This window comes from Megalobrama amblycephala, linkage group LG4 (genome assembly GCF_018812025.1).
Source record: "Megalobrama amblycephala isolate DHTTF-2021 linkage group LG4, ASM1881202v1, whole genome shotgun sequence".
Taxonomy (NCBI): domain Eukaryota; kingdom Metazoa; phylum Chordata; class Actinopteri; order Cypriniformes; family Xenocyprididae; genus Megalobrama; species Megalobrama amblycephala.
The window spans coordinates 18695148-18708288 of record NC_063047.1 but is presented as its reverse complement, the minus strand read 5'-3'; the positions used below and the strand labels follow the sequence as shown (position 1 = coordinate 18708288).

General features: G+C 40.2%; 1 protein-coding gene across 1 annotated transcript; it reads left to right on the top strand.

Moving 5' to 3' along the window:
• Positions 1-598: 598 nt before the first annotated feature.
• Positions 599-12650, top strand: LOC125266918 (transmembrane protein 233-like). Its single transcript, XM_048188047.1, has 3 exons — positions 599-966; positions 6622-6756; positions 8949-12650. Exons 1-3 carry the CDS (start codon positions 781-783, stop codon positions 8958-8960), a joined length of 333 nt encoding a protein of 110 aa, XP_048044004.1. The 5' UTR covers positions 599-780; the 3' UTR covers positions 8961-12650.
• The last annotated feature ends 491 nt before the right edge of the window (positions 12651-13141 follow it).

Here is a 13141-nt window from a genome sequence, read left to right as displayed (position 1 = left end):
GTGTACTCATTTTCCATGAAAAATAGAAATTTAGATATTTTACATTACCAAAATGCTCTGTAACTTGTTAGCCAAAATGTGAATGGGGTATCAGATCTAAATACTCAACTTTTTCAGTTCTAGCTCAAGTCGTTGTCCATGAAGCTAGCAGCAGTTCAGTTTGTCAAGTTAACAAACAAGTGAGACGTCATCCAAAATTTCGAGGCATGGGAACAGACGTGGTTGACCTGCCGCCTCCTGCTCTGCTATGTCCATCTCTGCCCCATATCACACACCTGATACCCTGTGACCCCAATACCACACACCCACCCAAGTGGAACTACACACACATATGAACACACACACACACACACAAACACACACACCAGTTTCCTCGCCATTTCTGCATTTGACCCTATTATTAGTTTCGCTTGACGAGACCATAGTGTCATTTTACAGTTTGATACATTTGCTAAACTATTAGACAGAAATGGCAGAACAACCGCTGAAAATCAGAGAACAACATAGGCCTACACACAAATTTTGGTGCATTGGAATCTGTCCATGGGAAAGTGTTGCCCATATTTTTGTCTCATCTCCCCGACGATCCCATTACTCACAGGCTCTTCTTGCCCAAGCACCCTCCCACCCAAAACACTCTTCATTTCATCTTGATTCTTGACAGCCCACACAACTCTGCTGGATATATTCATCTCTATTTACTCCGTTTTTAACTGCTTTTTCTCCAAAGTTGTTTTCTGGAGAACATTTGCCAGTTATCAGGAGTGTTTGTCTGCCATCATGGCACCGGGAGGCTCACAGACGGATGTGAAAGACTCTCTGAATGGGAGTATGGATTTCTATCGCAGCTGGTTCGGTTCTACGACCCCACGACCTCCTCTGCGAAATTACCTGGTCCTGACCATCCTCACCTGTTTCTGTCCTGCCTACCCTGTCAATATTTTAGCCCTGGTGTTCTCGATAATGGTGAGTTAACGATCATATCTGGCTGGACTCTATTCTGAAAGCATTTACTAAAACTGGAAAAAGCCTGATTTTATCTGCCTTCATATTAATGTCATGAAAGCAATGGCTTATTTTGATAGTTCAGTCAAGGATCACTATCATTATTGATCATAACTTCAATCAGTAATGACTCTAAATAATAAACTTCAACTCATCTGTTTGAGTTATTATTCCTTAAATGGTTAGAGTTTGTTAAGGAGAAGTTTGCTTGTTGGTTAGTTGTTTAAGGAATCAGACGATTCTAACCGAGCAGTTGATAAAATAGGACTCAAAAAAACAACAACCCAAATATTTATATTTAAAAGGAGCCACCCATATCTAGATACCCGAATATCACAGAGATTTAAGGGTGGCTCTTCTGACTTTCTCTAGTAAACAACCCCTTAGAACTCCTAAGCAACTGTCTGGCAACCACCTAGAACTCCTTAGAAGCTACAATACCTTAGAATCTGAGTAGCAACCACCTAGAACTCCTCAACAAATGCCTAGTGACCACCTACAATACCTTAGAATCTGAGTAGCAACCACCTAGGACTCCTTAGCAACTCCCTAGAGTAAACAGTTAAAAACAAAGAATTCGGGGTTGTGAGAAGTCAAGTTCTTATTAATACTCAAAATAACAGAAAATAACTCCAGTGGGGCTCTCTGCCTTGCACAACAAGCAAAACACAAATAATCTGTCCAGGTGGGAAAAAGTCTCTCTCTCCCCTTCCCAGATCTGCAGGGTGCTTATATCCCATCTCTCCACCAGTTACTGGAATTAGAGACAGGTGTTAGTCATCATTCACTTAACCAACTTATTACCGCTAGTCTCTGCACTTGCTTTCCCTCAGCAGGCTTTGCTTTACTATGCCCCCTTGCCACATTCCCCCACCGCCCAGACTCAGGCCGGGGAGCCATCCAGCCTGCAGCCTCCCATTTTTAGAGAGGATGCCAGCTACAGCCATCTGCGCCCCCCGGCCTGTGGACGACCATCAACTTAAAAGGCTGTAAAGCTAGATACCAATGGGTGATCCGTGCATTGGTATCCTTTATATGGAGAAGCCACTAGAGGGGTGCGTGGTCCAAAAAGAGAGTGAATAACCCGTCCCAGGAGGTAATAACGGAGGGTAAGAATGGCCTAACGAATGGCTAAAACCTCTTTTTCAATGATGCTGTATCTAGTCTCTCTGTTTGAGAGCTTTAGACTCAGATACAGCACCGACCGCTCCTCTCCTCTCACCACCTGGGACAAGACTGCCCTCAGCCCCTGTCTGACACGTCGGTCTGCAAAAAAAAAGGGAGATTAAAATTAGGAGAGTGTAAGAGCGGCCTACCGCACAGGGAAGCCTTTACCTTGGTTAGTGCATGTTGGCACAATTCCGTCCACTGGACTGGATCTGGTGCTTCCTTTTTAGTGAGATCAGTCAGTGGGCTGGTGATCTCCGAAAAATTAGGTATACATCTTCTATAATATCCCGCCAGACCCAGGAACTTTCTCACCTCTTTTTGGTCTTGGGACTTGAGCAGGCTGAAATCGCAGTGGTCTTATCAATTTGGGGACACAACAGCCCATGTCGCAAGTGGAAGTCCAGATACTGTACATTCACACGCCCAATTGCACTCTTCCGGGGGTTCACCGTGAATCCAGCCACCCTTAGCGATCTCAGGACAGCGAATGTCAGTCCTAGAGAGCCACAGTCCTGCAGAGTTTTACTTCAACCCTAATCAAATACACCTGAACAGGCTAATCAAGGTCTGAAGGGTTACTAGAAAGCTACAGGCAGGTGAGTTTTTGTCAGGGTTGGAGCTGAAATCTGCAGGACTGTGTCACTCCAGGACTGGAGTCTGCCACTCCTGACATAGATGTTCCAGATGCCGCTGTCAATTATTACTGTAGATAATGATGTTATCCAGTGTAATAAATTTGTGTAATCCGCATGGCGTTGAGAAGGCTGTTTTTTCTTTGGATAATGGCGATAAGGGGATCTGTCAATACCCTTATCGAGAAGCTTGAATGGGGAAAACCCAGTGGAGGCTTGTGGAACCTCCCACACCACAAACAGGGGGCTCGAGCTATTGATCCCAATTTTTGGCATTCTCTTTTATGAATTTATGAACCATGAGTTTTAACGTGCGAATAAATTGTTCCACCAGGCCGTCTGTTTGTGGGTGATAGATGCTGGTGCAAATCAATTTAATGCCCAAAGGTATGTAAAATTTGCATAATGTATGTGACATAAATGCTGTGCCTTGATCAGTGAGAATCTCTTTGGGGATTCCCACTCTGGAGATGATGCAAAATGCATCTGCCACACTCTTTGCAGAAATGGTGCGTAATGGCACTGTTTCCTTACATAGTCCACTAGAACTAATGCAAAATGATGTCTGAGCGTTCTAATGTCCGATGAAGTCCATACAATTCTCTCGAAGGGGACCTTTACCAGTGGTAATGGGTGCAATGGCACTTTTGAAACTGCCGGAAGATTAACCAGCTGACATTCACAAGCCACACACCACCAGCGAACATTTTCGTGAATGCCTGGCCAACAAAATCGGGCCATGAGATGTTCTAGTGTCTTTGCTTCCCCTAAGTGACCTGCTGTTGGACTACATTGAACTGCCTGAAAAAGCATTTCCCGGCAGCTTTTTGGTACTAGTTGTATCTAGTTGAGTTTTTTGTATCTAGTTTGAGTTGTTTAATTGAGTTGTATCTTCTTTTGTCTGGGTGTCTTGAGCCACCCGATACAACATATCTTTATAATGGAAAAATAGGGATAGGAGAAGAGCTGATCAGGCTGAATGGAGAATACTTCACACCTTAACCTTGCGGGTCATATCCAATACCCCTTGCTGCATCAGGCTTTGATGAATGGAGGTTTGGTTACAGACTGAATCCACCAAAGCCTGATATATATCCCTTTAATATAGGTATGTGGTACTGTCGGGCTTGATCAGGTGCACCCCACGGGGAGTCGGGGCCCTGGATCAATGCTCCCACCTCCATCTCTGGACACCTGTCCTGGAAATGACCTGGGTCCCCGCATCTCCAGCAGGCCAGCCCAGTCCTTCTCGCTGCTTTGGTGGCAGAAAGTTGGCCAAGAGACTGGCGAAAAGAGGGGAGAGGTGAATATGGAGCGGATGCTCCAGTGCTCTTCGACATGCCCCATTGTGTCCCAGATCTATCCCCCTGAAAAAACTCTGAGGCCAGAAAGCTTCTCTGGGGCTTGAGGGGACGCGTTGCTCCACAACCTGGGAATGGGGATAGGGCGAGAGACAGAGGGAAGAGAGGGAGATGGGTTAAAGAGAGAGAGGTTAGTGAGGGGCTCCGGATGACCCATCTGTCTTCTTCCTTCGCTTGGACCAACCTCAATCCTGAGGTTCATTAGCGCCTGGTGTTGAGTCTGGTGAAGACCGGTGAGTGACTTGACAAGCTCCGCAAGCAGCGTTGGTTGGGCTGGCTGCATGGCAGCATGCCGCCATCTTCACCGCGGGTTTCTGGCACCAGTGCAAACAGTTCAAAATAAGAAGGAAGAAATAGTCAGGGTGGCGAGAAGTCCAAGCTAGGCATGTGCACGAAGCCGAATACCATATTCAGAAAGGAAATGATGTGTACTACGGAACCCCTAAAGGGAATACACATGAGATGGGAGGAAAAATATATTTCAGTGCTTTCTCTGGCAATTATATAGTTGAGTAATTATAATGTAAATAATTTGCCAGCATCAGGAAGCTGCTGTTAATATGCGGAGTATTGAATCGCTTTTGAATGCGCGCTCAATTTTACTTTCACTTTCAAGATTCGGAATCACATGTGCTGTGAAGTGTATATTAGGGAGCGTCAGTACTTATTACACATTATACATGATTAGATATTTGTCAGTGACGCTCAGGAACTGCAAACCATTCACTATTGTCCTATCAGCCATCTCTCCTTACACTCTTTATGTGGTAAGTGAAATCTGTTGTACTACAAAGTAACAGGCTCCTGCTAGCAAACGACTAACCATGTCCCTTTTGGGGCTCTGTAGACTACGTTTTGTTTTTTTGTGCCTTTCCGAATACGGATTTAGGCTTCGGGCACACCCCTAGTCCAAGCCTTAGCAACTGTCTAGCAACCACCTAGAACACCTTAGCAACTGTCTAACAACCACCTAGAACTCCTTAACAACTGCCTAGCAACCACCTACAATACATTAGAATCTGAGTAGCAACCACCTAGAACTCCTTATCAACTCCCTAGTGTAAACAATTCAAAATAAGGAGGGTAAAGAAGTCAGGGTGGTAAGAAGCTCCTCCAGTTACTGGAATTAGAGACAGGTGTTAGTCATCATTCACTTGACACACTTATTACCGCTCATCTCTGTACTTGCTCTCCCTCTGCAGACTTTACTTTATCACACCCCCTCGCCACTTAGAACACATTAGAAGCTTCCTAATAGCCACATAGATTTCCTAAGCAGCTGCCTATCAACCCCTGGCAACTCCTTAGAATTTGCCTAGCAACCACCAAGAAAGTACCAGCAACCTCATAGAACACATTAGCAACTGCCTAACAACCACCTAGAACACCTTAGAAGCTGAATAGCAACCACCTATGAAATCATTAGCAACTCCCTAGCAACCACCAGGAACACCTTAGAAGTTGCCTAGCAACTACTTAGAACTCCTAATAAACTGTCCAGCAGCCACCTATAACTTCTTAACAACTCCCTAGCAACCACCTACAACACCTTAGTTGCTGCCTAGCAACCACCTAGAACTCCTTAGCAACTCCCTAACAATCACCTAGAGCACCTTAGAAGAGGCCTATCAACCACATAGAACTCATTAGAAGCTGCCTAGCAACCACCTAGAACTCCTGAGCAACTCCATAGCAAACACCTAGAATGCCTTAGAAGCTGCCTAGCGACCACCTATAACTCCTAAGCAACTGCCTAGTGACCACCTAGAACACCTTAGAAGGTGCCTAGCAACCATATAGAACTACTTAGCAACTGTCTAGCAACCACCTAGAATACAGTAGAAGCTGCCTTTGGGACTAGAACTCCAAAGACGGTACCTAGAAACCACCTGGAACTCCCTAGCAAATGCCTAGCAACCACCTAGAATAGTATTTCCCAACCCTGGGGGGTATACAGAGTATTTATCTGAGACATAAAATATGCTTCAGGACCTGTGTTGAGAAACACAACCTGCCTAGCAACACCTAGAAATGATTCAAAACACTTTAGCAATGCATTAGCAAATACTGCTGAAGTTGTTAGGCCAGCTGCATTTCATGATGGTGAGCAAGTTCAGATTTTCTAAAGGAGAGGCTATAGTTTTGTTCTTCCAGTCTGAATGTTTTTTTGTTTTTTTAATATTATTGAATATTAATATTATCAATAATATTAAAATTCAGATATTGTCAAAAATTAATATTGTAGTAAACTGTGTGTGTGTGTGTGTGTGTGTGTGTGTGTGTACATAAGACTACAGACTAGAGCAAGGATAATTGTTGGTTTGACTGCAGCTGTTAGTTTGGCAGGATGAGCTGGCAAAGCACTTGAAAACATACAAATCACAAAGTGGAAAATGTGTGGCTCTTGCATCTCTATATTATCCTAATTATAATATATCTTCTTTCTTTTATAGTCCAGAAACAGTTATGACCAGGGAGATTATGATGGTTCTAGGCGTTTAGGGAAGATGGCGCTCTATGTGTCGATCGCCTCCATCATCATTGGCATCCTCATCATCACTATCTTCTGCGCTGTGCATTTCAGCACGGTAACGTACAATTAATACTATACATACTGTTATGTATATATGAAAAGCTGACCCTCCATCAATGAAAAGAAAATGAAAAGCTACACACTCCATCAATTAGGGCTAGAAGAACTGTTCCCAAACATAAAACATGCTAGAACATAATAATCACAGCAATAATGATCCAACCATTGACTCTTAAGCATTTACCTTTAAATCCAAACAGCAACATTTTTGGGGGGCGGGCAGTGTATATATTTACAAACTTTTATGTTAGATATATATATATATATATATATATATATATATATATATATATATATATATATATATATATATATATACACAGGTCCTTCTCAAAAAATTAGCATATTGTGATAAAAGTTCATTATTTTCCATAATGTAATGATAAAAATTAAACTTTCATATATTTTAGATTCATTGCACACCAACTGAAATATTTCAGGTCTTTTATTGTTTTAATACTGATGATTTTGGCATACAGCTCATGAAAACCCCAAATTCCTATCTCAAAAAATTAGCATATCATGAAAAGGTTCTCTAAACAAGCTATTAACCTAATCATCTGAATCAACTAATTAACTCTAAACACCTGCAAAAGATTCCTGAGGCTTTTAAAACTCCCAGCCTGGTTCATTACTCAAAACCGCAATCATGGGTAAGACTGCCGACCTGACTGCTGTCCAGAAGGCCATCATTGACACCCTCAAGCGAGAGGGTAAGACACAGAAAGAAATTTCTGAATGAATAGGCTGTTCCCAGAGTGCTGTATCAAGGCACCTCAGTGGGAAGTCTGTGGGAAGGAAAAAGTGTGGCAAAAAACGCTGCACAACGAGAAGAGGTGACCGGACCCTGAGGAAGATTGTGGAGAAGGACCGATTCCAGACCTTGGGGGACCTGCAGAAGCAGTGGACTGAGTCTGGAGTAGAAACATCCAGAGCCACCGTGCACAGGCGTGTGCAGGAAATGGGCTACAGGTGCCGCATTCCCCAGGTCAAGCCACTTTTGAACCAGAAACAGCGGCAGAAGCGCCTGACCTGGGCTACAGAGAAGCAGCACTGGACTGTTGCTCAGTTTTGCATGTCATTCGGAAATCAAGGTGCCAGAGTCTGGAGGAAGACTGGGGAGAAGGAAATGCCAAAATGCCTGAAGTCCAGTGTCAAGTACCCACAGTCAGTGATGGTCTGGGGTGCCATGTCAGCTGCTGGTGTTGGTCCACTGTGTTTTATCAAGGGCAGGGTCAATGCAGCTAGCTATCAGGAGATTTTGGAGCACTTCATGCTTCCATCTGCTGAAAAGCTTTATGGAGATGAAGATTTCGTTTTTCAGCACGACCTGGCACCTGCTCACAGTGCCAAAACCACTGGTAAATGGTTTACTGACCATGGTATTACTGTGCTCAATTGGCCTGCCAACTCTCCTGACCTGAACCCCATAGAGAATCTGTGGGATATTGTGAAGAGAAAGTTGAGAGACGCAAGACCCAACACTCTGGATGAGCTTAAGGCCGCTATCGAAGCATCCTGGGCCTCCATAACACCTCAGCAGTGCCACAGGCTGATCGCCTCCATGCCACGCCGCATTGAAGCAGTCATTTCTGCAAAAGGATTCCCGACCAAGTATTGAGTGCATAACTGAACATAATTATTTGAAGGTTGACTTTTTTTGTATTAAAAACACTTTTCTTTTATTGGTCGGATGAAATATGCTAATTTTTTGAGATAGGAATTTTGGGTTTTCATGAGCTGTATGCCAAAATCATCAGTATTAAAACAATAAAAGACCTGAAATATTTCAGTTGGTGTGCAATGAATCTAAAATATATGAAAGTTTAATTTTTATCATTACATTATGGAAAATAATGAACTTTTATCACAATATGCTAATTTTTTGAGAAGGACCTGTATAGTGCTGTAAAAATGATTAATCACGATTAATCGCATCTAACATAAAAGTTTGTAAATATATATGTCTGTGTGTGTGTACATACATACATACATATATATATATATATATATATATATATATATATATATATACACACACACACACACACACACATATACTTACAAACTTTTATTTTAGATGTGATAATCAATTTGACATCATATATATACATGTCAAACAATGAGCCTGTATACTACAGGAACAGATTTTAAAAATCATTCTTTTTTGACTCTTTGTTTGTTTAGAAAGATGTTTAAGACGACGGTATTTCTGTCCTGCTGTCCTCTGGAGGAAGGACGTCCACTCGGTCAGAGGTTTAATGTGAAACCAAGACCAGGACTGATTCAGACATCAGTTCTCCTCCGTCTGTAATCAACCTCTGCATGAACATGCTTATACAATACAAAAGAGAGAGGTAGTTGGCGGGGCTTGAGAAGTTATGCCATTTTTGTCAGGCAACGTTTTGCAGACAATCACATTCAATGTATGCACCTTTAAATCACTTAATATCATGCACCCATGCACATGCTGAATATGTAAATAATTTTGTAACCCATGCACGCCTGTTCTTTTTCAAAATATGTTTTGTGCCAATCCTATGTTGAAATATATAACTACAAAGATTTCAGGGCTAAATGTTACAACAAAAATGGCTAATAATGACCCTAACTAGTAAATATCATTACAGTACATCACACTGTTTACAGTCTTCAAGTCTTAACAGTTCCTAAAAATTCTGTAAAAAAAAAAAAAAATCAGTGGACATGGACATCCTGAACATGTAAATATTAATAATGCTTGGCGCTTAGTGTTTTCCACTAGATCATGAAAACAATGACAAGGGTCTTAATTTTTATAATAACTTTTGGAGTTTTTTTTTTTTTTTTTTAAATAGTGATAATATGTATTTGAGTTTATTGTTTATTCATGGATTAGTTCATTGTGAGTCTATGTTTATGTGTTGTCAAATGTTTTATAAATCAAAGGACACTAATTTGCAATTAAATGTTTTGATGAACTTGTCCTAATTAAATAATAAACTTCATTTATAAAGCACCATTCATTCAATAGCTCAATGTGCTTTCAAAGGCTTTAAATCTGAAATATGTCACTTTTGCACCAACAGCACCACCAAACAGGCCTGCAAAACTAATATTTTTACCAATACCAATATTTTTCCACCCCCCAATTTGAGTAATCATAATAATAATGCCAATGCAAATACTTCCAAACAAACAACAGCAGCATCGCTGCACATCTCAGAATAACACATAGGTTTATGTCCAAAATAGCCTCTTGAGTAGGTACTTATATGGAATAAATAGTACTTTGTGAGCTCTAAAAAAGTATATCAAAAAAGTATTTCTATAGCCTGAAGTATGAATGAAGTCTGGACGTACTACATCCGCCATCATGTCGCTTCACAAATCCTCTCCCGTAGGCTCATGGGATAGTAAAGTGTCCATCGTATGCACACTTTAGAATCTTGTAGTAGGTCATCTGGGTAGGTCATCTTTTTGCCTACTCTTTTATGAGTAGGGGAGAGTGGGGTAAGATGAGCCATAAAAAAGTGTTCCTCTGGCTCAATTTACCCCAGGTTAGGGGTAAGTTGATCCGAGTCAGTAGGTGGGTGATTACTGACCATCTAACTGAATCTGAATCAAACCCATGTGAAATTTTAAAGATAAATGTACCTATTTAAAAAAATAATTTAATAATCAAATTTCCTTTTACAAGTGTTATATTTCTTTTTTAAGCTAAATTAAACAACACAAAACCAACCAAATGAAGTTGAAATTTCAGTATCTTTAATTGTTTGCATTGCTGAAACAAAATGTTGAACATCAAAATTTTAACCTTCCCAAAAACAGACTAAACAGAGAGTTTGTTGAGTAAAATGAAAAAGGATTTGGTGTACTTGTACATTATTCCTATCAAATAAACTCAAAAATAAACTAAAACAGTTGCGTAATATTACATTGAAATGACACCAGTTTATAATTCAGATTTAACTTAAATTCAGTGCCTTATGGTGGGGTAAGTTAAAACGCTGGCTCAATTTACCCCACAGCATTTGGCTCACTTTGCTCCATAGCTGCCATTTTAGGAAAAGCTAGCTAGCTTACCAATTCAGAATAATATTTAGCTAAATGACTTGCATGGTTTCATACATTGCTAAATCACCAATATGCATCATAAATAGTTTTAGACCTGGACAAATTTGCTTTGATGAAACAGCCATTACATCTGTTTTGTTCAAATTTTACTTTGACAAGCCGAAAAGTAAAAGCGACTTTATTAAAGTAAATAAGCGACTTCCACTCCGCCCACGTGCTTCTCCTTTTCACAGTCTGGCAGAAATGATGGGTGGTTCTAAGATATATGGTCACATGACAATAAAATGGCACGGTTGCCAAGATACAGGGGTGGGTCAACTTACACACTGACTCATCTTACCCCACTATCCCCTACTGTGAATTAGCACATACTTTTGTCACGTAGCCTACCGTTTTTTACCTAATGTATAGTAGGGAAGTATGAGATTTTGGATGCTGCCATATGCTGAATTCAGATCTTCATACTAGTATACTACTCTTGATACTATTACAATATCTTAGAGTAGGATGCTAGTTTGCGGCTCTGAATTCACCAATAGTATTTCACTTCTGAATGAATCAACAGGTGTGTTTGGCTTGAAGCTTCATAGACTGATTGGTGTATAATATCAAAGCACTGCAAGAGCGATTAGAGAGCAGATGCTCTGTATGTTTGATGTTGTACACCAATGGGCCTGTGCAGTGCCACTTCAAGTCAAACACACCTAACATTTTTGAACTAACGAGTTGTGATTCAGTGACTCACTTGTTGCTGAATGAATCAGAGTATAAGCATGATGTATTGTGTTTTGAATTACTGTTTTGAACGAATCGGTTGAGTGAATCATTCAATGAATAAAAAGAGTTACTTGTCGCCACCTACTGGCGGAACTATGTAACCTGCAGAAAGAAAAACAACATTTTAATGGTAAATGCAATAAATTATTTTAGTAAACACAAAAAAGAATTGAGCAAGAAATTTAAAGTTACCATTAAAAAATTAAATAAAACCCTATTGATGTTTTTAATGCATGTTACTGGTCTTTTTTCATCACTCCAACCAAGTCCAACCATATATTTTTTGTAAACTTGATTGTTTATGGAAATAAAATGAGTTTTACATTGACTTTTAAAGTTTTTCCAGTATCAGGCTTATACTTATGTAGACCAAATAAGATGCAGGTAAGTTGTAAATTATAGAGAGATATTGAGATAAAGCTCATTTATTTTTCTCAGTCCCCGACCCCCTTAATCTTCAGGCCAGAGAGATGGTGTATTTGGATATGTATCTTCAGCACTCATTCGTGCTATATATAGCGTTGGGTCTCAATCCCACGGTGGTGTCAGGGGCCTCTTGTTATACCAGTGTGTTCCGGCCAGCAGGGTCACATGACACAGGATAGCTGGTTCAGCACTGCCTGTACTGAAAAACACATGCAGGTCTCCACGCTCCAGAAAACTACATCATGCTTATACAAGGAAAGACTTCAGCACAGTAAACAGACAGAGTTAGAACAGAAGTGAAATGTGTTATGGGACATGAGTCGAACACTCAATATTGGGTATAATAATTAACAGTAAATAAATCTGACACTATTTTCAAAACAAAACAAAAAAAATAAATGAAATAGCGCAATGGTTATTTTAAAATGAAATTAAATAAATTCAGTACAATAAAAACTATCATGATGATTTCTGACTGTACATAATGCTTTTTCAATGTTGTAAATAAAAAGATTATTGGAGTGTGTTTACAAGACAATACTATTTCAGTCTTTCTACATCAAAATTTCATTTTTAATGCAGTGTGTTGCTTGCTATTTATTTGAAATAAAATTAAAGTTGTTTCGATGTAAATCCTACAACATTTTTTTCTCATCATGCTTGACACAGTCCACTACATTTGATCTGGTTGCTTTTTTGTTTCATGTAACACTCTTGGGAAAAAAGGTGGGGGTCTATATAGAAACCTAGGATTCTTGATTATGATTTGACTTTTTTAACTTTAGTTAGTGTGTAATGTTGCTGTTTGAGCATAAACAACATCTGCAAAGTTACGACGGTCAAAGTTCAATGCAAAGGGAGATATTTTCTTTTACAGAAATCGCTTTTTAAAGGTGCCCTCGAATGAAAAATTGAATTTACCTTGGCATAGTTAAATAACAAGAGTTCAGTACATGGAAATGACATACAGTGAGTCTCAAACTCCATTGTTTCCTCCTTCTTATATAAATTTCATTTGTTTAAAAGACCTCCGAAGAACAGGCGAATCTCAACATAACACCGACTGTTACGTAACAGTCGGGGTGTACGCCCCCAATATTTGCATATGCCAGCCCACA

What these genes read in the sequence shown, in the direction of transcription:
- LOC125266918 (XM_048188047.1), top strand. Translation starts at nt 781, where the DNA reads ATGGCACCGGGAGGCTCACAGACGGATGTGAAAGACTCTCTGAATGGG. An exon ending in CCCTGGTGTTCTCGATAATG is followed by an intron (nt 967 to 6,621) that starts GTGAGTTAACGA and finishes TTTCTTTTATAG; the next exon opens with TCCAGAAACAGTTATGACCA.